This window comes from Pseudoliparis swirei, chromosome 7 (assembly GCF_029220125.1).
Source record: "Pseudoliparis swirei isolate HS2019 ecotype Mariana Trench chromosome 7, NWPU_hadal_v1, whole genome shotgun sequence".
Classification (NCBI taxonomy): domain Eukaryota; kingdom Metazoa; phylum Chordata; class Actinopteri; order Perciformes; family Liparidae; genus Pseudoliparis; species Pseudoliparis swirei.
In genome coordinates, this window is record NC_079394.1 from 16,804,946 (window position 1) to 16,831,676 (window position 26,731).

The 26,731-nt window shown below is 41.1% G+C and overlaps 2 protein-coding genes across 2 annotated transcripts in view; both read right to left on the reverse strand.

Moving 5' to 3' along the window:
* Positions 1-1,596: 1,596 nt before the first annotated feature.
* Positions 1,597-4,315, reverse strand: dmrt3a (doublesex and mab-3 related transcription factor 3a). The gene is made up of 2 exons (XM_056418124.1): positions 3,919-4,315; positions 1,597-2,633 (listed from the first exon to the last, which is right to left on the reverse strand). Exons 1-2 carry the CDS (start codon positions 4,313-4,315, stop codon positions 1,597-1,599), a joined length of 1,434 nt encoding a protein of 477 aa, XP_056274099.1.
* Positions 4,316-12,104: 7,789 nt separating this feature from the next.
* The window catches only part of dmrt1 (doublesex and mab-3 related transcription factor 1), a 33,710-nt gene continuing 19,083 nt past the window's right edge, over positions 12,105-26,731 (reverse strand). Inside the window, exon 5 of the mRNA XM_056418126.1 lies at positions 12,105-12,253. Within this exon, the coding sequence (XP_056274101.1) occupies positions 12,105-12,253 (149 nt within the window). The remainder of the gene's footprint in view (positions 12,254-26,731) is intronic.

Consider the following 26,731-nt stretch of genomic DNA (forward strand, 5'->3'; position numbering starts at 1 on the left):
GACGGTGAAGTACAAATACACAAGTCGGCCACTGGGTGGCGGACTGGAGCAGCTTTCAGTGATGAAAATTGCCTCGTAAAAAATAAAAATAAAAGATTAGAGATTGTATTTCGAAAGTGAAGAAACATTGTGTTGTCTTCTAGGAAAACTGGTTATGGTGATAGAAATTTTCTCCACACCTTTATTTAAAACAAATTAATGGAGACATTTAGAAAAATAACATTTAGAAACCTTTGCCATCTTCAGTTATACAAATATTAAACCTAAAATATATTAATGGGGATTTCCCCCCTTTTTTCCTACTTTATTAATTTGATATCCAATATATATATTTCACTGCTAATGAGACATTTTATTTACAACATATTTGCATATTAAAACATTTTCCAAATTTCCAAATCTCCCGTTTTTATGTTCTGAGCTTTGTGTCTTTGACGTAAACGTGCTGTTCGTGTATTTTACCACTAGGTGGCAGCATTGGAAAGGTTTTCATCAGTTTATGCAGCTCTTTTATTGTAAAATTTATATTTTTAGTGTTGTTGCATGTCTAAGAATATTGACTTACATAGAACAACTAAACACACTAAAACAGCTTCTATAATATATAATATTACATCAGTCATTAATTTGTTGATAATATTTTGTATATTAATTTAAATCTGCAAGGCGATATTTACCTCTCAGAAGTGGTGGAAAATATAAATACTCAAGAAGTACAATTACCTCAAAATGTGACTGAAGTACGTGAGTAAATGTACTCGGTTACTTTCCACCACTGTGACTGTTGAAAAAGTCAAAATAAATAAATTAGTGTGTCAAAAGTGTGATGATTATTAACAATGAATTTAAAGGATTTTAATATATATATATATATATATATATTATATACATACATATACACACATCTGATCAGTTTGTTTTTCTTTACTGCATGATCACAAAACAGAGTTTATTGTAAAGACTTTATATAAAGCTGGGTAGCTTAATCTATAATAATAAAACTTAATAAAAAAATAATACATCATCAAATATAATCGTTGATTATATTTTATATTATTGATCTGACTCTGCAAAGTAACAAAAGGTGTTACATAAATTAAAGAGTAAAAAAGTACAATGTTCCCCTCTGAGAAGAAGTATAAAGTACTTTAAATATACTAAATGTACTTATAGTAACTTTACACCACTGCTGTATTTAACATATACATATAAATAATCTATTAAATATAAATTCATGTGAATTAAATAATAATAATAAAAACTCAGTGACGATCTGATCCATTTTGGAAACTCAGATTTATTTGGCATATACTCTCCACATGCTGATGACCTTAAACATCCAAAGTGTTCACAGTAGACTAAACATGCTGGCGGGGAAAAAACAACCACTTCCGGTCTCGTATACATTCATTCCTCCGCTTTTGGTTTTTCACGCGTCCACGTGACGTCACGAGAGGATTAAACGTCACCTTTTCAAAAAGGGGTGATTGCTTGACACAAGAAAAAAAGAAGACCCCTTTACACACACACACACACACGCACACGCACACACACACACACACACACACACACACACACTAATACATATTTGGTTCTTCAGGTGGAGGAGTTCAGGATCCGGGAGTCCGCGGAGTCGGACCGCTCCTCGTAATCCTCCTCCGGGGAGTAGAGGCCCGGCTTGGGCCCCAGCGGGCAGCTCTCCTCCGGGACGCCGACGCGCGGCTCCTCGGAGGCCCTGGACGGGAGGACCGCCGTGGGGGGGGGGCGGAACACGGAGCCGGCCCCCACGGGGGAGAACGGCGACACGTACTGGGCCGCGGACCGCAGCTGGTACTGCTGCTGCAGCGCCATGGTATTCCACAGGGTCAAGTCGCCGTGCACGAAGGGCCCGCCGGCGGCCTGGCTGCGCGTCAGCGAGTTGCGCAGCATGAGCGGGTAGCGCGTGCTCGGCTGCGGGAACGACGGGTGGTGCTGCGGCTGCAGCGCGCCGCCGGACACTGCGCATGCGCCCGCGGCGGCGGCGGCGACGTCGGACGCGAACCGGAGGGACTCCGGGACCCGGAAGGCGGAGCCCACCGACCACTTGGCGGAGGCGGACACCGGGTGGTAGGCGCCGTGCAGCGGGTGCTCGAACAGGTGTCCGTTCGTGGGCAACAGGAGGGCGTCCGGGTGCGGGTGGTCGCCGTGCGCATGCGCGCTGCTCCCGTCATGACCGCTGCGGCTGGACAGCAGCACCTCGATGGCCCCCACCAGGTCCCCCCCGCAGCCCCGCAGGATGAGCTCCAGCACGGGGGGCTTGTGAGCGGGGAAGATCTTCTTGAGGACCTCCAGCGGGGGCCGGTTGGCCCGCAGGCCGAAGGGCAGGTGGATGGAGCCCGCGAGGCCCTCGATGAACGCGGCCTGCTCCCCAGAGGGGTACTTCCTTGGGGGGCTCTCGGCTTTGGCCTCCTTCTCCTTCGGGTAGCGACCCTCCTCCTCCTCCTCCTCCTCCGGCGGCTGGGTGGGGGGCTCCGGGGTGTAGCAGGAGTTCGGTTTGGAGCCCTCGGGCGAGCTGAGCGGGTCCTGGTCCTTCTCACTGGAGCTGCCCCCGTTCTCGGCCCCGGACCCCTCGTCCGGACCCTCCTCCGCCGGGTCTGCAAAGGAGGAGAAGAAGAAATGAATCAGACCCTCCTGGGACTAAAGGAACATTTATGTTCTGCACTTTTGTAAATGAAAACTCGACTTGAGAACCCTCGTTTGTTTGTTTATTTGTTTGTTTGTTTGTTTGTTGACCTCCTGCAAGAAGAGACAATGGCGATTACGTGTGATTGGTCACGTGCTCTCTCTCTCTCTGTTTTTTTAAACACTCAGCTCTGTCTGTCAGGGAGATGGAGCTGGTGAGGAGTCAGCTGATGGGGGGGGGGGGTGGTTGTGTCAAAATGTTTTAGTGTCAACAACAACTACAACGTCAACAACCATAGAAACTCTGCACTGCGACATATTGCAGGATGATCGCCGCAGAGCATCAGGAGGAATGAGGATAACTTTCAATATAAAAACCTTAAATAAACAATAATTTGATCAGATACAACTTTTCGAAACACTAAAATTAGAAGAAATAAAATTATTTTTTATTTGTTACTGTCTTAAAATGACTCAACGATACTTCCCTAAATAATATAATAGGGAAATAACTAGAATATTTCCTGATATTTTTGTAAAACTATATATACAAAAATGATTTCCTACAAAATAAAGTCTTGCAATTCTCACTAAATAAATAAATAAAAATACAAAGAAAATATAGAATAATACAGATGAAATGACCACAACAGATTAAATGTTTTAAATTCTTGAAACGAATAAAATACAAAACACACTTTGATTGAAAATGAATTAAACGGAATTATCATTAGGAACTCAACTTATTAAAAAAAAATTTGTAAACAAAAAACACATTCACATTTTTTTCCCTGTGATCAACGACATTTTCTATATATTTATTATATTTATATTCTAAGTTCCTGCATCTCGTTTATTTTTAAGTCTTTTTCTGCTGCTGTTAATTTATCTCCCAGATAATAAATATAAAGTTACATCTTTTTACCATGAAAAACTGTATTTTAGTAAATGTTTCATTCCCACATAAAGCAACTTAAATATGTATGATATAATAACACTAATAGCAGTATCGTGGACACTTTTAAGATGTTAAAGAATAGTTGACAAGATATTAAATACACATTTCAATCAAAGTTTTCATGTCCATTATTTGCACATATTTAGGAATCCACTGGCACTGCAGTGCTTTAAATTAAAATGTTTTACTTCTTTTTACTTCCTTTCGTAACGTTATTTCCGTATTATTATTATTATTATTACATTTTGGTACTTAAACATCACATTTCCTCATTCAAGTATAAGTGTGTCTCCTCCCACCTGCGCGCGCCTGCGCTCCTCCGGCCTGCTGCGCCGCCTCCGCGCCGCTCCACCTAAGCTCCAGCTCCTCCGCCCTCGCCTGGTTCCCGTCGCCGACTCCGTGCATGCCGAGGCCCGGCAGCACGCGCAGCGCCTCCGGAATGAGGCTCTCCAGGCTCTCGTTGGCCTGCTGGCGGCGCAGCGCCACCTGCGCCGCCATGACGCGTTGCCGCTCGATGATGAGGATGCACTTCTCGCACGTGCAGTCCTTGAAGCGGCAGTAGCGCTTGTGACCTTTGAGCCACGACAGCACGCCGTGGTTGCGGCACCGCGCGCACTTGGGGGTCCTCTGCAAGGGCGCGCGGGGCTGAGACACCGGAGCCCCCATGTACAGGTACGGGGACCCGTAGCCGTTCATATCCTGTCGGTTCGCGCCCCCACCGGAGACGCGTCTGCGGGAGGAAGGAGGGAAGAGGGAGAGGCGCGCGGCGGGAGTGTCCGCTTGTGAGCGCGCGCGGAGCTGATGGAGGAGCCGCTCAGCTCTCACGCGTGACAGGACCAGGAGAGAGGAGGTCTTGGCTTGTTGTGGGGGAGCCACCTCCCCCCCCCTCCCCCTCCTCACCCTGTCTGACAGCTCAGATATGCATCAGGGCCGCCGCGCTGTCACTCGCGACAAAGCACGCTGCAAAAAAATTCCATGAGGCTGGACAACAATAATATTTTTAAAAGCACCCCCCCTGCTTTATGGATCAGATGTTCCTCAAGATTCAAGAGAGGGAACACAGGTTCTCTCCGTGAATTTAGAGATTTAAAGGGGAATATCAGTTTTAATTATTTAAAATGCAACTTAATGTGGAGTTATACACATAAATATAGCCATATAAAATGATGCTTCAGCCTTTAAGTCCATATTAAGAAGCCTGGGATGAAACTGTGTGGATTTATATGCATGAAATGCAAAATGCAGAACAAGTTAGAGAACTTTAATACATAACAGATCATCCACATGGAAATAAAATGAAATACAAACTGAAAACAGCTTCACATGTATGTCATCTAAACTTCAATCATTTGGACATGCATGCCGGTGAAAACTGTCCTGTTTTGAATTATAACTCATAAAATCACCTGTAAAAGATGTGTTACGTCATCACATCTCATTTGCAACCACAGCTGTCAACGAGGTGAATTAAAGGACTCTTAAAAAGACTAAATGCACACGTTTTATATCATTTTATATCGACTAAAAATTGTTCTTTCATTTTTAAATCAACATGACATCAAGTCAAAAAACTCAACTGTAGATAAACATCGCCAAAAATATGTTAATTTGCCGGAAGAAAGATACCAACACCTTAATTTAGCTGTTAAACCCATATGATGGTATTTATTTCCCTATCTGTTGCCTGCAGGCTACTCACAACTTTTATTTAAACAAAAGTGCTCACATGATGTGCAAAGTCATAACATCTATACTGAGGATTACGTTTGCAACAACAGCTGTCAACAAGGTTAATTATAGGACTCTTAAAAAGACTAAATGCACACGTTTTATATCCATTTATATCGACTAACATTTTCTGTTGTTTTTTAAATTCAACATGACATCAAGTCAGAAAACTCAACTGTATAGATAAACATCCCTAGAAATATGTTAATTTATAGGAATCAGGGCGCAGTCAAAGAAATCCAGTTTAATTTAGATGTTAAACCTTATGCCTGTGTTTATTTTCCAATCTCTGTTGCCTGCAGGCTACACACAACTTTAATTTGTTCGCACCTTCTTGTACACAATGGTGTACATAACTCAGATGATTATGTCCTCCACGTGTGTGAGAGGTCTCTAGGAGCCGTGTGGAGGAACGCCGACGCGGCCCCGCTGCCGGCCTGATGGAGGCCAGTGAAACACAACACCGGGGCCCCAGCCGGGGCCCATTTCTAAACCGTTTTAAAAAAAGGTTTATTCAAGCAAATAATGTGATCCGAGCCCTCTGCGCGGCTTCAGAGGAGAGCGGCGAGGCTCCCCATGAAGCCCGTCTCCACGGCTATTAAGCTTTTAATTGGAAAATAGCAGAGGGACTTTCAAGGTGACGAGAAGCTCTGCAGTTTGTGCCGGACGAGTAGATTTGTGGGGAGTGGGAGGTCGGACCGCGACGCACCATCACTTTATTCATGTTGTTAAAATATATAAACACAAACAGGAATAAAAGTTTATACTGCGGGGATGCTTTGTAATAAGGATTAATTACTTATTTTTAACCATTATTTTTTTATGGAAGTTCAAGTATTTTAAATATCTTCTGCTGAAGGTGCATTTAATGTAAAACACAAAATAGAAATGACGGTGATTAAAAAATAACTTTAATATATACGGGTTTCGGTTTATTTAATAACAGAAATACGACAATTAAGTAAAGCATTAGAGGGAAAAAGTTTGAAAATAATTTATTAAATAAAAATATTTCACAGAATATAAGTTTACATATATTTAATAATTAAAATGGTAAATATGACACCTGAATATAAAGCATGGGGGGAAAATGGTTTAAAATAATAATAAATATAATAAAAATAAAAGGTACTTCAGAGACTATAAGTTTAAATATATTTAATAATATAAAATGCTAAATATGACCCATGAATTAAGTAAAGCATTAGGGAATAAGTAAGAAAATAATAATAATTAAATAATAATAAAATAGTTCACAGAATATAAATTTAAATACATTTAATAATATAAAGTGGTAAATATCACCCCTGAATTAATTAAAGCATTAGGGGAAAAAAGTGTTATTAAAATTATACATTTAAAAAAAAAATACTTCACAGACTACAACTTTAAATGTATGAAATAATATTAAATGGTTATATATATTTTTTTCTAAATGACAATAATAATACGAAAATAATAATTTTTATATTTATATGTGTTATATATATTTTTTTGATAATTAAAATTTAATTCACCAGGATTTAAAAAGTATAAATCATCATGATTTTCAACTGCTGTACGATTAGCCGTCGAGCTAACCATTAGCTCAGTCACGATTAGCTCCTTGAGCTTCTCTGTATTTTGTCTCCCGTTAACGTTCTGATTATTTTCCCGTTACTTTTTGGTCAGCCTGTATACACTATTTATAAAATTCAGAGTAGAAAATATAAAGCAAACATCTGGCTAACGGTCATTTAGCGCTTTAGCTTTTAGGTTAGCTCCGTCGCTAACGGCTAAAACTTAAAAGTTCTTCCAGAGTATTCAGAAGATGTATTTATACCATTTTTTTTTCTTTTCGTGTTGAACGTTGTCGATCCCGAGAACGTTCAATTCGGTTAATAACTAAAATATAGCTGCGAGCTAAAGCTTGAAAAGTAATGGTTCTTAAATTGTTCTTTAAAAGGCTTTGTGGGAAGAACCATCGCCTCCTGAAGAACCATCTTTTCGTTTGAGGCACCTTTATAGGTTCTGTAAAGAACTTTTTTGAGGAAATGGTTTAAAGAACCATTTTTTGAAGGTTGTTTGAAGAACTCTTTAAGGAGATGGTTCTTTAAAGAACCCTGGTTTGAAAGGTTCTCTGTGGAACCAGAAATGGTGCCTTAAAAATACATTTTAAAAGGTTTTTTGAGACACCTTTATAGGCTCTATAAAGAACCATTTCCACAAAGAGTTCTTCAAATAACCTATAAAGGTGTCTCAAATAACCTTTAAAAAATGGTTCTTCAAGGCACCGTTTTTGGTTCCACAAAGAACCTTTCAAACCAGGGTTCTCTAAAGAACCATCTCCTTAAAGAGTTCTTAAAGGCATCTCAAAGAATCCTAAAAAATGGTTCTTTCAGGCACCATTTCTGGTTACAAGAAGGACCTTTCAAACCAGGGTTCTTTAAAGAACCATTTCCTTAAAGAGTTCTTTAAAGAACCTATAAAGGTGTCTCAAAGAACCTTCGAAAAATGGTTCTTGAAGGCACCATTTATGGTTCCACAGAGAACCTTTCAAACCAGAGTTCTTTAAAGAACCATTTAGAACCCTGGTTTGAAAGGTTCTTTAGGAACCAGAAATGGTGCCTGGTTTGAAAGGTTCTCTGTGGAACCAGACATGACTCTTCTATGGAGTCACTCTGAAGAACCGTGTTCTCGAAGCGTTTCATTTGAAGGAACCAGGCCCCCCCTCATGTTTATATTAGCCTCTCTTCAGGAGCAGCAGGGGGCGGAGCTGACCTCCGCCGAGTGGTGTTCATTATTAGCTGCTGATTGGGGGGCGTCGCCGCCACTCAGAGGCGCTGTCACGGAAACGCTGATGTAGTGTCCCCGGGGAGGCGGGACTCCGGACTCCCTAAAGAGGACTTAGCAGGACGTCTGAATTAGTGAGGACATCCGTCAGCGGCCGCCGGTCTCCGGGGAGAAAAGGAAAAGTCTGGGTTTGTTTTTAGGCGACATTACGTTTTTCATACATTTTTGATTTTGACACATTATATAAAAGGAAGTTATTTTTTGTTGCAACCTTTTCTCATCCAGTTAGAGGTGAATAGGATAATAATTTAAAATAATAGACGTCACTGTGAAATTTCCCACATTGATTACTTACATTAAGACAATATTATTTTATATTACATGTTATGCAATGGAGAAAAAGACGAGAATACAAATATATCTTCAACAAAATGTCTACTTTACAAAGAAGAGTAGACAACATATTATTTTATTTAGGTTTCCTGTGCTGCTGTGCAGCTTGGGAGAAAGACGCTGAGATATTTTAGATTATAAACTATGTTAAATAGTAAGTTGGAAGCCTTTGTGTCGACTAAAACCTGGTGAATAAACGATGAGTTTTGCCTAAATATGAGAATAACTAACGAGGACATCAGCTCAGTTTTAAGTGGACACGCAGTATTTATGTTTTAATGCTGCTTTCTGGATTGATAAGTGTATGACTTTCCTACTTTAAAAGGTCAGATATTGTCTTTTTGCACATGCGGAGAAAACCTGCTAAAAAATATACTCTAACTCTCCAGATATTCTTCAGCTATAAATATGTATATATAAAAAAATGTAATAGGTGATCCAAGCTTAAGTTTCCACCTCTGAGCTCGCTGCCTCCTCTTGCAGCACTTCCTGTCTGCGCCGAGCGGCCATCACTCCACCCGGAGGTGTCGGGGTGGGGGGCAGATTTTATTTCTGAAGGGGGAGGGCGTGATTCATGGAGGAGGCGGGAGGCAGCTCAAGGAAAACCAATCCTGTGACACTTTCTCCCCTGAGCCGGGCAGCAGCAGCTACAGAAGGACGAGCCCCCCCCCCCCCCCAATGATAAAATGGCCTTTCCTTAACTAAACTCATAAAGCAACGCGGGGGGGGGGGGCGATAAAACTCAATCTTCTGTAAAAATCCAATTAAGTCATTATCTGACTGATTGTATCTTTAATTGAAAACAGAAGTGACAGTAAATTTCCGTGATCTATCAGGATCAATCGATACCCGCCGCGCGCTCGCCTCTGATTTATGGCGCCGGAGGCCTCGCAGGTAACTCCACATTCTTCTCTCTAAAACCACTGGTGGATGAAATTAAGAGTAAGTGCGTTTCAGAAAAAAAACAAGATGGTCACGTTATTGATTACATCAGATGGGGGGGGGGGGGAGGGGGAGGGAATCCAATGAATGTTCCCATAGCGAAGCAGAAAGAAAATACAAGTAATTTTCTTTTTTCTGCTCTGTTTTATATCGTTGTTTACACTCCATCACCTCAAGGTTGTTGTTTATTTCGCTGGTGAAATCTTGTTGTTTTGTTGTCTCATTCAAACACACAAAAAAGCGCTTTTCTAAGAAATGAATCAGGTCAACGGAGGCGGCGTTGTCTTTGTTTTCTTTTTTTAATCAACAGTGAAACAACACACAAAGATTACTATCATTAGTTCATGACGTACACAACTACTTTGCATGGGGGGGGGGGGGGTAATTACTTACAGAACAAAATAACATGTGATCAGGTATTTAAAAAATATATCTTTTTTTTTTTCATCAATTCAGCTGCTGATTCTTTTTTGATTAATTGATTAGTTATTCGCTTAACTCCCCAGATTTCAGTGACGTCTCAACAGTAAAAAAACAAAAAAACAATATTATATTTACTTTCGTTTCAGATAAAAGTAAAAATCGCCAATCAAAACATTTCATGAGCTAAAAACCAGAAAATGCTTTTTTTCCCCCTTGAAAAATGCCTAAAAATTATCAATTGATGATGGAACATTTTGTGATGATGGAAAACTTTCTTTCTTTCTCCTGGCCTATAGCTCCGTCCCTACGCATCACTGCTGTGTCCACACGGCGTGTGAACGTGTGTGTGTTTAGTAAGAAACCCACCCGGGCCCCACAGGGTTAACATCCCATAATACTTCATGCAAATGCTGCGGAATAAACAACACGGCCGGCTCCGAGCCGTAAACCAGCCGCCGGTGTCATCCACCACGCTGCGAGGGACCATGATTCATGTCTGCCGGGCTCCGCCTCCTTCTGCTCTTTAATTCAGGGACGCATTTATCTTTATTGATATTATCTTTAGTATCTTTTACCAGAAGGAGCCGATGCTTCTGGATATTTTGGAGCTGCAAAAGATATTGAGGATTTAAATGTGGGCGGAATTTGAATTAAAAGTTTTTCACGGAATTCGAGTGATAAATAAAATAAATTTAAATTAGATTCAGCAGATATATTTGTTTTATGTGTTTACGTCAACAATAAATACCAAAGATGTGTTCATGGTCTCCTATGGATCGTTAATGTCTAATAAAATATCTTGCCTCGGTCAAAAAGTATTACGAAACCAAATTTAAGGAATCACGAAGAAATCATCTTAAAATGATCTGACATTAATTTTTTTTTTTAAATAAAAAGACATCACATGAATATTTCGTTTTTAAACTCCACGATATCTAAATGACAGCCTCCAAAGTAAAAAAATAGTTTGGCGTTAGTTTCTACAAAACCTTGATTGTAATATTCATATATTTAGTGTTTTGTAACACAGGTATAGTTACACGGGTGACATCACTAGTGGGCGTGGTTACACGGGTGACATCACTAGTGGGCGTGGTTGCACGGGTGACATCACTAGTGGGCGTGGTTACACGGGTGACATCACTAGTGGGCGTGGTTGCACGGGTGACATCACGAGTGGGCGTGGTTGCACGGGTGACATCACTAGTGGGCGTGGTTACACCACTAGTGGGCGTGGTTACACGGGTGACATCACTAGTGGGCGTGGTTGCACGGGTGACATCACTAGTGGGCGTGGTTACACAGGTGACATCACTAGTGGGCGTGGTTACACGGGTGACATCACTAGTGGGCGTGGTTGCACGGGTGACATCACCTATGGGCGTGGTTGACATCACTAGTGGGCGTGGTTACACGGGTGACATCACTAGTGGGCGTGGTTGCACGGGTGACATCACTAGTGGGCGTGGTTACACGGGTGACATCACTAGTGGGCGTGGTTGCACGGGTGACATCACGAGTGGGCGTGGTTACACAGGTGACATCACTAGTGGGCGTGGTTACACAGGTGACATCACTAGTGGGCGTGGTTACACAGGTGACATCACTAGTGGGCGTGGTTACACAGATCACATCACTAGTGGGTGTGGTTACACACAGTTTCTATTCGACCTATTTTGACCTGAGTCAGCGTCTCCTGGGAGAACTTCTTCTCCCGGTTCACGGAACTGGTTAAAAAGGTGACCTATTAATAAACTAATAAACATAACTGGGGGACGCACTCGCTCCATTTCGCCTTTGACATTCTTTTAAAATAAGTGCTCGAGATGCAACAGATTCCAGGTTTATAAAGATAAAGATATCTTAATGATCACTAAGCTCGTTTTCTGATTGTCCAAAGATCAATAGATCAATATGCAACTAAACAGCAGCGTGAGCTATAGGAAGGATTTTCACATCATTATTGTGAACGTTTTGGATAATAATAAAAGAAACAGGAAACTTTACAAGAACACAACAGCAGCGTCTTGTCCCGTCGTGATCATTAATAATCAGGAGACTTCTGGAAGCTTCTCAGTGTGTGCATGTTGATATTTGGGAACTTGAACATGTATATTTATTAAATCTTTCGGAGACCTTCATGTGCTGCTGAACTGGCCTCAACAAAACTTAAGCAACCTCTGATCAATGAATACCGGCGTGTGACATCATCTCCCTGAGCTTCGTCTCATTTGCTGCCGTCACCGATGGACCCCACGGTGAAGCTCGCCACCTCGCCGCCGCCGCACTCGTTGACGTCCGAATCGACCATGATGGACCTGCAGGTCAGGGCGGAGTCGTGACCGCTGATGGAGGTGGTGCTGCTGGGGGAGAAGGCTGTAGGGAGACGAGAGTCCAGATCAGAGACAGTTCAGGCACAAGAGGAAAAACATGGAGAGAATTACTGGCCCGCTGCCGTTGAGATTGCAAGTGAGACGCGGAGAAAATGCGATGTGGTGCTCTTCGCAATAAAACATCTTTGATGGGGCGTCTTGAGTCTTGGCCAATCAGCAATAAGATGTCGACAGCGTTTGGGGGTTTAAAGTTAGCTTGAATGTCAGCCCGCTATATCTACTGATGTCACGCTGCACGGTGTATCGATACCAACAAAGTACCCGTACGTTAAAAACGATATGATTTAGCATGTTTTTAGTATCGATACTTCATTAAGAGAGCGATCAGAGCGCACGCGCTGCTCCGTGTCGAGCTGTCTGCACGCACTGCGCTGCGCAGCGCTCACAGCGACTGGCGTCAAATGGCTTTAAATTTTTTTTTTTTTAAGATGCCAGAAGTGAGATGTTTAAGTACTTGTTCTACAATGCAGACAGTCTGTAAAGTTATGTAACTCTACAATTGATCGTATAGAAGTTATAATGTTAGTATCGTGACAACAGAGACAGTACTTGAGGACTGTTCAGGCCAAAACAAAAGGAATTTGGTTCATAAATGACTTATTTGTTATTACTTACGTTATAGGGATTAGTCAGAGCGGAGGGCCTTTTGTTCTGAAACTGTTTATTATCATTATTTAGATTCATGGTCAGAACAATAAAATGACCGTAGTTGTGGTTCTAAAAGCTTTGAGGCTTCATCAAACAACGTAGATGTGGTGTGGTGACAAAAAGTTTTGGGACCCCTACAAATGACCAATGAACAGGGTTCATCCACATGACCAATGAACAGGGTTCATACACATGACCAATGAACAGGGTTCATCCACATGACCAATGAACAGGGTTCATACACATGACCAATGAACAGGGTTCATCCACATGACCAATGAACAGGGTTCATACACATGTTGACTAATGAACAGGGTTCATACACATGTTGACTAATGAACAGGGTTCATCCACATGACCAATGAACAGGGTTCATACACATGACCAATGAACAGGGTTCATCCACATGACCAATGAACAGGGTTCATACACATGTTGACTAATGAACAGGGTTCATACACATGTTGACTAATGAACAGGGTTCATCCACATGGTGACCAATGAACAGGGTTCATCCACATGACCAATGAACAGGGTTCATCCACATGGTGACCAATGGGTTCCAGGACTTTAAACTAAATTTCCATGACTAAACATTTTGTGATTCGGTGTAATAAAAAGTGATACAAAGTCATATTTAAACTAACAAAGAGAATTCCAAAGCATACAGTAAATAACCTTAAATTACTCAAATGAATGAGACAATAGTTTAGATTAAGAGAATAAACATTTATGTCTTTTCAGTTAAGGTGCGTTCACAATGTGCGAGTATGAAAGAGCGTATGGCGGATTATATTGAGAGCGTCTTTCTTTTAAAACCATATTAATTTTTTTAAACTCAGCGTAAATGAACATGTGAATATAACAACATGTCCAGGACTTTTCCAAAATCTTTGTGCTAAAATTTTTCCAGGCCTGGAAATAACCGTTTTACAAATTCCAGGACTTTTCCAGGTTTTCCATGAGCGTAGGAACCCTGTCATCATCTTCGACTAAAATAATATTGACTTTTTAATCATGCAAAGCACTGCGGTAAAGTATTTTTCGGTGTATTTCGTAAATGTAAATTAAAACCTCAAATCTCTCGTTTCCTCTTTTTCAGGTATCGATGTAAACAAATCTTTTTTTCTTGTATACTCCGAAGTCGTTAACATGATGAACTCCATATTGCCTCGGGGGAAGCGCATGTCAAATAAAATAAAAAGAGACGCCTCCGTGTGCCGTTGGGGGCGAGTAAATAAGGAAGGAGAGAAATACTATAGTGAGACGGAGGAAAGTCGTGCGGTCGTACGTGACGCTCGTCTCCGGCGCCGCGCGGTGAAACGTCTCCTCTGCGATTTATAGCAAATTGAATCGGTCAGCAGATTAAAAAAAAGACAATGAACACAAAACTAAAAAAGATCTTTTACGGTTAACGGCAACCGCGTGTGCACCCGGGCGTTTTAACACACACACATGCTCACACACTAATATGACTGCAGAGACATCCGGCTGTTAACCGCCTTCTTACTGTTGTTTGTTCACGTAACGTTCAATGACCACTGTGGACTTAACAGAACCGGGTAGCTGTGAAAGCTACCCACACACACACACACACACACACACACACACACACACACACACACACACACACACACACACACACACACACACACACACACACACACACACACACACACACACACACACACACACACACACACACACACACACACACACACACACACACACACACACACACACACACACACACACACACACACACACACACGGGTGTGACGTGTATTTTCAAACAACAGAGTGGAGAGAAACCCTGTAGAGGAGACGCCGTGTCACTAGTTTTCTGAGTTAAAATCAAAGATTTTCACATTTTTGCGATATCAAACTTTCGATTGTTCGTTTTTTTTTACCTGGAGAAATGGTAATTGATCGTTAATTACTGTCAACTCATCAACTAATCTCTTAATTTGTACTTTTCCGGTATTTTTGAAATGTTACCCGATAAATTTAATTTTAATCTACCAATTATTTTTCAAAAGAATGCTTTTTATTAGTCACGGAATATTTTACATTTTTCTCTGAATGAAACCTGAGATTCTGTTTCAATAACAAAACATTAATATTTCAGATTCCTCACGTTGAAGAATAAATGGCTCATTTTTAATAACAAATCCTAAATTTCATCAAAAGAAGCCAAAGAACTCAACAGTTGAATATTGTCTGAACACACGCAGCAGACGACACATTAGCATTATTACTTTTATGCAAATTTATTATTTAAATCAGTAATTATCCAATAAATAAGAACACACAAACACATTTGATGCTAGATTTTCATACAAATTGTGGCCAAAAAGACCGAAATGGTGTTAAGAAAGTCACTTTAACTATAAAATTAACCCTTTTTGGGGGTTTTGTGATTTTTGTTTTAAACTGACTGAAGAAGGACCGTGACTTGATGTGATCAATGAATCAAGAAAATGATCTGCAGATCAATCGATCTTGAAAACAGCATTGCCACTTTCATTTCACTGCACACCCTGTGTGTGTATGTGACAAATAAAAACATCTTGAATCTTGATCTTGAATGATGAGAGAAATCAATAGATCTCAAAAGGGAAGCTGACCAATGAGAGAAGATTCAATTCAGTTTATTTGTATAGCCCAATTTCACAAATTACAAATTTGTCTCGGAGTGCTTTATCTGTACACATCATCCACATCTGCCCAAAACCTCTCACAGGACCCCAGGAAAAACTCCAAATAACTTCAGGGGGGGAAAAAAAGGAAGAAACCTGGAGAGGAGGAGGAGGATCCTCAGGAGGATGGACAGATGCAATAGATGATGTACGTACAGAAGGACAGATTAGATTTTAAATTTTCAGTGGAATACAGAGTGATATGATAGTTATTAGTAGGCATATATTATTGGTACTACCTCCACGATCATCAGGCAGATGGCGGTGGCGAGGAGGAGGGAGGAGTCTCCAACAGGACAGTGGCGTGATCAGGAGCAGGTATGAGCAGGAATCCATCAGGCAGATCGGCAGATCAGGCAGATCATAGGCATGCCTCACCCATGAGACATGAAGTGTAAAGTCAAAAAAGAGAAAGCAAGTTAGTAAGAGGAGTAGAAGTTGATTGAAAGATGAAAGATGAAAAAAAGGGAGAAAAAAGAAGAGGATAGAAAAAAGTGCATCCTAAAACGTCTCTATAATAAGCCTGCTGCACATATAAGGGACCAGGCACCAGGGATTCCTGATTCACTACAAGCTCTGTCAAAGAGTGGTCTAAAGGTAACTCTCTGCCTCTGGGTGACTGTGTGCCTCTCTGTCTTGGAAGCGCTGGTTCTGGAAGCTGGTTAGCTTGAGCTTGATGCTCTGGCTCCCCATTCCCATTTAAGACTTAGTTACTCTACAAGTAGTCCGCATCCCTTTTAAGACTCTAGAGTGACTCTGGGCAATATACCAATAGCGATAAGCTCTAAGATATGATGGAGCATCACCAATCAAGGCTTTGTAGGTTAAGAGAAGAATTGATTCTGATTTTTCTGAGAGAGTGCAGCAGCTAGTGTGTGCAGATCTCTTGATCTCTTTTTCTTTTTTTTGAGAGAACGACGAGCACATTCTGGCTGCAGCATTGAGGATTGAGATTTATTAGAGCAGCCTTATAAGGAGGAGTTGCAAAGATTTCAGTCTCGAAATTGCTACGCGTGAAATTATTCTGCATGTCTTTTGATGTTAAGATGCCTGATTTTTTTGATTTCTGAAAGAATTGAGAATGAAGGATTGCTTTTTTTACGTTAATTTGAGTTAAGTTACAAGACAAGTCGAAAGAAGATTCTAGACTTTTTACAGTGGTGTTGGATGCCATGGCCAGACAATGCATCACCAGATAATTGATCTCTGAGGTGCCTACTCTCCAGTTAAATATCCCGATTAAAATTACTTCGGGTTTGTCAACATCAAGTTAAGTGTTACAGGTTTGTTGTGTTTACAATTTTTTTTGCTTTTTTGTTTGCTTTCTCTCTTTGCTTGTTTTCATAATTTTTGAGTAAATATAGCTCTCAATATTTATTTATGGATATGGAGTTATTGCAATATTAAAGGAATAAAGGTGGATAAAAATGGGTAAATAAAATAAACCCAAGCAACTAACTCAACGTTTGTGGTTTAACGTTAAATTATCGGTGTAAATACAAATCAAAACGTACAAATACAAACTGAGAAACCAAATTAGTGCCGTGAAAAAAAAAATTAGTGCCGTGCCTGAAACTGCCAAACAGTCATGGTGTCGTCTGTAATCGAATGCACGTAGTGTGTCAATGTCAGGCAGGACTGAGAGTCCTTCTTATCTGCACAGAGGAGTCCTTTATCTGCTGCCACACCAGTGCTGCCCAGTGCTTTGGTGGTGCTTCATTTTCTAAATCTTGTTCAACATCCTAATTATTGTAGTAAAACCCGCCAATAAATTTCTTTCTTACCAAACTTGATATTGAGAGGAAGGGAGGTTAAGGATCTCTGTGAGGTTAAGAACTCTGGGATCCAGAAGGGAGCTTCAGGAGGAGTGGCTTAATAAGCCACCTTGGAAGGAGGTGGGAGTTGGGCTGGTTAGCAGACACACATTGTTAATATATAGAGAGACGCCAGCCGATAAAGCAAGAGTCTTAATTAAATGCAAAAATGAGCTAAGCAGCCTGCAGGTATGGGTACGTTCGAAGAAACCTGAAAATAATTGGTCACGTTGAAAAAGAATTGTTCCTCCAGATATAGGCAGCAAACAGTTGTTTCCAGTTGATAGGACCAGCGCACCAAATATACACCACTTATGGTAGATTATTAGATCTGTCCCCTCAGTTAAAATCTTTTCATTAAAGAAGTTCATAAAAGTTCACTAAGGGTTATAGTAAGGCACAAAGGTCAGCTCTTACTAGTCTAAAGTCAGCCTGGACTTGTTTACAGAATGAAGGAGTTTTTTGCTTTTGTTTTTTTCATTATGTTTTAGTACAGGCTGCTCTGGCATTACGGGGGCCTTCTTATATGTTTTAAGAGGATCTCGAGATTAAATGCGGATTCTTCGAGATTAGCGCTTCGCTTGATTCGTTTTGAGCCATATGCAGTCAAGCTTTTCTTGGGGTCTGAGTTTTAAAACTTCTTTCATTATACCAGAGCCAGGTCTTCTTCGTCAACATCTTCAGAGACAGAGTGGCACCTCCTCTTCTCTATGGCACTTCAATCAAGAGACGAAGATCAGAATCAATGTCAGAGAGACACGCGGTCTGAAGTCCTCTGTTAGTGAGGGAGGAGTCAAATAACAGAAGGAATACAGCGCTTTCAATTTAGCTACAGCACTATCAGTTATCCATCTACAAAACTTTTTGACTAATAGAGAACACACTAGTTAGTATAAATTCAAGGATTATGAGGTTGTGGTCTGACAGAGGATTATGAGGTGGGAAGATCACAAAAAAGGCAAGAATGTCAAACAAAGAGAAGCGGTGGGATAAGCAAGCAATGCAAGTAAGTAGTAGAATGTAATCGAGTCAAGGTCAAGATGAAAAACAAGGAGAAAATCGGTGTCAACAATCTCATTATCAATATCCACAATAATAACTTTATATGACAACAATAATAAAATCTGGAGAATAAATTCTTACATTCAGATAAAAAACCTGGTAATATACAGAACTTGGGGTACAGAATGGAAAATGAATTGGCTGTAGTAAGAATATGAAGATGAAATCAAATTGGGAACAATGCTTTTAATGAGGTAGTGTAATTCTTGTTGGTTGTGTAATTATGGTTGCATGTAATTCATATGCTCATTAATTAATAGGTGGTTGCCTATTAATATGTGTATTTAATGAGGAATGTGAGCAGTAATATGACTTGGAGGAGTCCTTTCATTATGGCAGCCCGAATCTTGGTATTCATTGCAATCTAACTTAGTGATATATTCAGAGATTTAATGTGATATTAAATATTTTAATAAATACAGTTTTAGAGCACATAATAACAGATATTTATTTACAGCATTGAGTAAATACTGGATGTAGTAGATATTTAAGGAAACTGCATTTTAAGGTGCATTATGTCACAAAACAGATCAAAACAATTGTTTTTTTGAACAGATGTTTGACTATGAACGTTAAAATGTCTAAATGTGCTCCAGTCAAAGCATAACACATCTAAATTGATCCTCAGAATAAACCTCCTGATCGCGACACCGTTAACAAAAGCTGACGAAGTGTGTTTTCCCCAGAATCCTCTCTGACTCCTCATCCCTCACCTCCTCATCCCTCTGCAGTGGTGGGAGTAATTGTTCTCCTCATTAACTTTTCCCCCTCCGATTGGTTTCGGACTCCAAATTTTCTGCCCGTCTTGCAGTTTGTCACCAGTTCCTCAAACCGGCGTCCCGATCGTTAACGCCGATGTTTGTGTAGCTAAGCGGCGACGGCGCCTACTCGTGCGGCGATTAACGGCATAACGGCGTGTGGGTGGAGGGGCGGCGGCGGCGGTGAATTAGCAGCCGTTCGCTGTTCATTTCTTTTGCCTGTTCATCAGCCGGAAAATCTACTCGGCGTCGGTTTAATCTTTTTAATTAAAGTTTACATTTTTGCTAAAGTTACATTTTTCGCTAAAGTAGAATTTTTTGCTAAATTGGAATTCTTTGCTTAAGTAAAAAAAAAAATCTATAGTTGAATTTTTTTTTCTCGCCAAAGTTCAATTATAAGCCACATTGTGGAGAGCATACGAGTGGTTATAACACAAGTCTGCTGTGTACAATAAAGCAGTGAGTGGTGATAACTCCTCCACACGGTGAACAAAGAGTGAATACTGTGTATATCTAAATAAAGAAGAAGCTTGTAACCAGACAAACGAGAGTTTATCCTGCCGCGTGAACTTTTGCCCTTTTCCCAGTCACTCAGCGCTATATAAGATTTCCGAACTATTAAACAGTCTTTGTGCGGAATAACAAAAGGAAGCTTTTTTTTGGTAACCCTCCTCCCACTTGTCCTGTTAGGAGAAGGGAGGGAGGGAGTGAATGAAGCAGCAATCATTTCTGCTGCTGCCAAAAGACGAGGAACAAAAGCCCAGATGTGAGAGGAGGCGGTGATTCAGTGTGATGCAGCGCGGATAAGCTGCTCTGTGGTTTCATACTCGACACTCAGCCACCGCACACAGGGGTCATAGGGGTAGATAACACTTAAATAAACACACACACACAGGCCTGTACACACACACACACACACAGGCCTGTACACACACAATTCTGTATTGCCTTGTAAGAGATGTGAGGGACTGAAGCTTCCAGAATAAATTTTGCATTGATGATAATTCTATATTAATTAAATATCACTATATTACTTCAATGGCTTCTCTGTTTACTTGGTTCAAAATTCAACATGTCACAATCGTTCTCAAATTTAGATAATAAACTGAAAAAGATTACACAGAATGAATATGTAACGATTTATTTGCATTAGACTCATTTAAGGGCTGCAACTAACAATTTATAATGTTCATTAATGTGCAGATTATCCTCTTGATTAATCGGTTTTTATTTTTTTTTATTTTTTTTAAAGGGCAAAAAAACTATTCAAATCCATAAAAAACGTCACGGCCTGAAACATATAATATATATATATATATATATATATAATATATCCGTAAAAAACATCACGGCCTGAAATCAATAGATAAGGAATTTGAAGGAAATAAAATTGTTGTCTTGTGTATATAATTTATATATATATATATATAAATAATATATATATACATATATATATTATATATATATATACAAGGAAATAAAATTGCTGTCTTGCGGTTGTTTACATCCATGCTAAATATCATAAGTTTATCCTGTTTGTCATAACCAGCGTAGGAATTCTTGAATCATAACCAAAAATCGGTTTTGCGAGGTCAAAGTTTACCGTGACCTCCAAAATATTGTTTCCCGTGTCTACGTACCCAAAGACAACGTGGTGTCGTCGGCGTAGAGGCGGACCAACGATGCAAATCAACAGCGTTTAAAAGCTGGAACTATCAAATGTTTGGGCATTAAACGACTAATGAACAAATATTTATGGATTAGTCATCTCATTCAAGCTCTGACTCCTTTAGTTAAATACACACCGTGAAATATGGACACACATTTACTTCAGCGCTTTCTTACTGTGGGTTTGTTTTACATGATTTATTTAACGTTTGGGGGCGGTCCTTAACTTGTTGTAGAAGAATTGAGGCTTCTAAAGCTGCAGATTAATAAATATATTCACCAATCTCATACAGGTAAAATGCTCAGGTGTCTGTATTTCTCCATTTAGTGTTTGAGACATAATAGGAGAGTTGTTGTTGTGTATTTTTATTCAGAATACAATATTATTCTAAATAATATACAAAACAGAAAGACTGAAAAGCTAAAGGTCGAAGCAAAAATGCTAATATATTCCTATCCTAGAGTCAGTCTCATTTACTTAACCCTTGTGTTGCCTTCGGGTCAATTTGACCCGATTCAATGTTTCACCCTCCTGTCGCCTTCGGGTCAATATGACCCGATTCAATGTTTAACCCTCCTGTTACCTTTATATTTACTAACATATTTTACCCTTGAGGTCAATATGACCCCAGCTATTAAAATCTCCAGAAAATTATTAGAATTAATATTGTTTTCCAAGTTTAAGTGTGAGGTACTTTATGTTTGTTTGTTGACTCCCGAAAGAACACCGACATTAAACATTGAATCGGGTCAAATTGACCCGAAGGCGACAGGAGGGTTAAATATTGAATCGGGTCAAAATGACCCGAAGGCAACACAAGGGTTAAAACAATCAGGAATTAATTATGCTAGAAAATCTGTGAAACCAGATTAAACAAGGATTTAAATGCAACATCAAGTCTGATGACGTAACCTTAACTCCTTTTCTGGAGCTTCTAACCCAGTCAAACAGTCTGCCATTGACTCAGTGTGACATTATATATATATACATATATTATACACATAATATGTATCTATATATACAGAATATATATATATATATAATATATATATATAATATATATAGATAGATATATTATATATATCTATAATATATATATAATATATATATATATTATAAGTTACAATTTGGTATAAGTTACCAAAAAAACAATCACCGGCGATAATTTGCCAGTGCTGTCCGGGGACCAAAGCACTTAGTGGAGGCTATCGTCACGCTCACGGAAAATTCAATCTTCAGAATGAAGAGTGGCCTGTCACATGACGAGGTTGGCCCGGGATTAAATGGCTCCCATTAAAATGATACGAGCTGTGTCAAAGAGTACCCCCCACCCCCCCAGTCCCCCAGCCAGCGTTGGAGGGCCCCGGCCCCCCACGGGGGCCCGACTGAGGACGCTCTTCCCTCTCCAGAAACCACGCGGGCGTCTGGCTGCTCATCATCAGGCCGGCAGCCGGACTAAATGGCCCAGAAAAGTCCCGTCAGAGAGCAGACGGGCTTTAAATGCGGAGGGGTGAGCGGTGGAAGGCTGCTGCCACTCAGCTGACGTTCACGCCCTCAAGGTCCAAATCACCGCTCAGCGCCGACCCCTCATTCTGAAAGTCTTCTTATGGTGTCCGGCACCAAGAGGAGGGATCTGACCTTTAGATAATAGGTACGCCCCGTCTTTGGTCAATATTTAACTAAAGCAATCATGGTTGTCTGATCTCAAATGAGGACTTTGTTTCTTATATTTTAGTTTTGCCGACATGTTCAGTCTTCGGTTTTAAGTCAAGAAATCCAACTTTTAGATAAATGAAACACTAAGTAAAGCAGCTGATACAGCCGTGGACCACTAACGTCAACCATGTTGAGGTGAGAGGACATTTAAACTTTCTGGTAGAAGTTTAAAGGGAAGAAAGAGATCAATTCATTCTCCGGGTCCCATGAATATCTGCACGACCAAAGTGACGACCTTTGACCTACAGGCTCGCCGCTCACTTGGTTTACGACGACATAAATTAATTTCTAAATGTGCACGTACAAAAACGTCAGAGACACGATCAAAACATTGACGAGGTTATAAATAATGATTTTTATTGTAAATGTTAATGTTGTTCTTCTTGTGGCTCAAAGGAAGGCCAGTTTTATAGCTTCTCTCAGCAGCATAACTGTTTTCAGCTGCGGGTGAAGCCCGAGCCGTCTTTGTTCATTTCAAGCAACGTCGAACCCTTTGATGGGCGGAGGAGACGAAGAGTCAAATAATGGCGTGGTCGCATCGCGGTGTATCAGGACCGCTCCATTTCACCGCTAGTGGACGAGATAAAGATCCCTCTCTCTCTCATTGTGTCATCGGCGTGAATGAAGATGTGTGGAGACACTTGCTCAGAGCGATGCAGTCTGTTATGGGGGGGGGGGGGTCAGAAACACTTAAAGGCTCATTATTGGTTTATCATGGATCTGACGGGCCAACGCAGGCTGGCAGAAGGCGTCGGGGGGTCAAAGGCTAATTAAGCCGAGAGGAACCTTTGCCCCCGCATTGTTAACCAATCTGCCCCCGCCGCACCACCCGATGAAGACGACTGCCGGAGAGGCGTGACACCCCCCCGCACGCTAAATCTCCATTTCGGCTACTGTGCCTCATCAACTCACAAAATGGCCTGTCAGTCCCCGCTGCCGTCCCGACGGCGCCGTGTCTAAAAAGTTATGGATATGCAATAATGAGCTGAGCCGATCGATACGTCGGAGTCATTTGCGAGTCGACAGGGTAAGAAAAATGCCGAAGCAAAGGACACAGGAGGAGTGAAATGTATATATAACGCTGTGGCGAGGAGGACGGCGGCCACGTTTATCCGATGGCGTTTGGCGCCCCCAATTTAATAATATGTTACTCCAAGTAATCTAAAATGTAGATTGTCTTTCTCAACCTAGAAAATAATATAGCACACTTAAACTAATTATAACCGTACGATAAAACAGAAGTTAATAGAATCACGTTTCCTTTCCTTTCAGGTCCCTCACACCTGGACAGTGTGAGAGTGTGTGAGCGCGAGAGAGAGCGAGAGAGAGAGAGGGCGAGAGGGCGAGAGAGAGAGGGGCAGAGGACATAAACGACAGCGCGCCGGCCCTTTAATGTGTGCACAGCCCCAGGCCGGTTAATGGTAGTGTTGTACAACACATTACAACGGTGCTTGTGCCCCGAGCAGACAATTACACCGGTACACGGGTAGTTAGCCCTCATCCACGGGACACCGCGGGGCTTTAAGGGCACTTAGCTGCACAGCAGGGTAGGGAAGGAAGCATCTGAAGGGCCACACAGGACTTACCCACTGCAGCCCAGAGCCAGGACAGACACTCAATCAGCCCCACGCTCAACGAGGACCCTGGGGGTCCGACGGGGGTCACTAGCAAAGGCCACTTTCTCTGCTGCTGGCTCTTATTTACAGGTTGAATCAAGTCACTGCCTCTCAAACCAAATGCATTCATGTGACGGGAAGATGAGACGCGACTAGAACAATCCTATTTGCAAATTATTATTTTTTTCACTGAAGTTAATGGCTTTTCAAAGTAAAGGGTACCGGTCTTAAAGGGACAGTACACGTATACCGTCATCTAGCTGTGTTTTTCTTTTCTTTAGCTCCAGTCATTAAAAAGTGATATTAAAGTACTCTCATGATGTGATCTCAAACTAAATGCATTCATGTGTTGGGAACATTAGACACGACTAGAACAATCCTATTTTTAAAAGATTTTGGGTTTGTTTACTGAACTTAAATTTGAGAAAAAGTGATATTAAAGTACTCAAAACTAAAAAACTGTGATCTGTCTATCCTCAAACTAAAAGTGTCGGGAAGATTTTCTATGGGTTTAGTTAGCCGACTAGAAAAATCCTATTTTTAAAAGGTTTTGGGTTTGTGTACTGAAGTTATTAATGGCCTTTTCAAAGTAAAGCCACCGGTCTTAAAGGACAGTACGGATTTTTCTCTTTCACTCCAGTCATTAAAAAGTGATATTAAAGTACTCAAAACTTTGATCTGTTTATCCTCCACATCGTCTCATCTTTCTCACCAACATGAGAACTTACAGACTTTTAGATATTTTTTATTATATATATATATATATATTTAGTCCCGGGAAGAAAATCAAGAGAACTTTGATGAATTGTTTATTAATTATAACGAATGAGAGAACCAATGTTTCTGTTTCCTGGCCAACGTCAACAGAGCAAAAATGTCATTAAAGCAATCCAAAAAAAAATATATTGGTAGTATAATGAAAACATTACACTTTTATTGCATTGAATATTTATTTAACAACTATATTTTAAAGGATTTTTGAATGGATTCTCATTTTAAATATACATTAATCTCACGTACCCCCTGGAGTACCTTCACGTACCCCTAGGGGTACACGTACCCCCATTTGAGAACCACTGATATAGACTGTATATACAATCCTTGTCATTTACGCATGTTTGAGTGTAAACCTCCAAGTTCTCTCACACTGAAGACACCACGACGTAACGTTACACTCTTTGAGGGCAGAGGAGTGAGGCGAGCGATGACATCACTCCCCTCACGACAAAAGGAAAATGAACTCTTGAAACGGCACTTCCTTAGAAGAGGTCACCTCTCGAGGCAGAAGGACCCACTCCTTTTTTTCCCGGGGGGTTTAAATAAATCCAAAAAAGAGTGAGAGACCTTTGAGACATTAGCAGAATGAGTGTGTGGCCTCGAGTGCGTGTGTGTGTGTGTTCGAGTACTGTTAATGTGTGTGTGTGTGTGTGTGTGTGAAGTAATCTGATCCGAAAGCAGGTAAATCTTGTTTTACACAGAAAACAAAGGAAACTTAGTGACGGCCATCTCTCTCTCTCTCTCTCTTCCTCAGAGGAGGAGGGAGCAGTCTTTATCCGCAGTAACTCAGGATGGTGTACAGTACCGTATGGATTGAAGCGAGGGGGAGATCAATAGAATATCATCTAGAAAGATAGTAATGGATTTCTAATGTAATGGGCTCAGTCGGGTCGATCGATTAGCAGATTTAACGTCTGCAGAACATCAACAACAACATTTGCATTTAAATGACTGAACGCTGCAGCGCGACAACGAAATAACAAAAAGAGCCGACAGCAGATATCCACTGACAGGGGATAGAGCTGTGAAGAGGAGGAAGAAATGATGAAGACCGAGAGGAAGAAGATGATGAAGAAGATTAAGAAGAAGAAGAGGAAAAAGAGGAAGAGGAAGAGGAAGAAGAGGAAGAAGAAGAAAGTTGCTGTGCAAACAAACTTTTAAAAATCCCGACAAGGACACGAGAGAGAGAGAGAGAGAGAGAGAGAGAGAGAGAGAGAAAACACGCCTCCGGTGAGACTGAAACAACCATAACTCTTTCAGGGGGGGAACAAGTGAGGAGGAGGGAAGGGGGGAGGGGGTATTTTCATGGAGAAACAGTGTGTGTGTCTCTGGGTGTGTAAATATATAAATATATATGGAGGAGAAGGGGGGGGGGGGGAGTTTGATGAACTGCGCCCGTCACCTTCCCCGCTCGGCGAATTTACAGCGTCAGGGGACTGATGACGGGCGCGTGGGGGGAGGGGGGGGGGGGCGTATTTCACAGAGAGCTGGCTTTTATGAAGAACACCGGGGACGCCGCCATGGCGGCTCCGCCCGGCCCGTGACGGATGGAGGAAGACGCATGACAAGCTTCATCATTGTTTGTAAATCTTAACTGTTCCCGCTCACTAACTCCAGAAGGCAATTTTGCGGAGACAGCGGGAGGAGGAGGAGGAGGAGGAGGAGGAGGAGGAGGAGGAGGAGGAAGGACAGCGTGGCACTC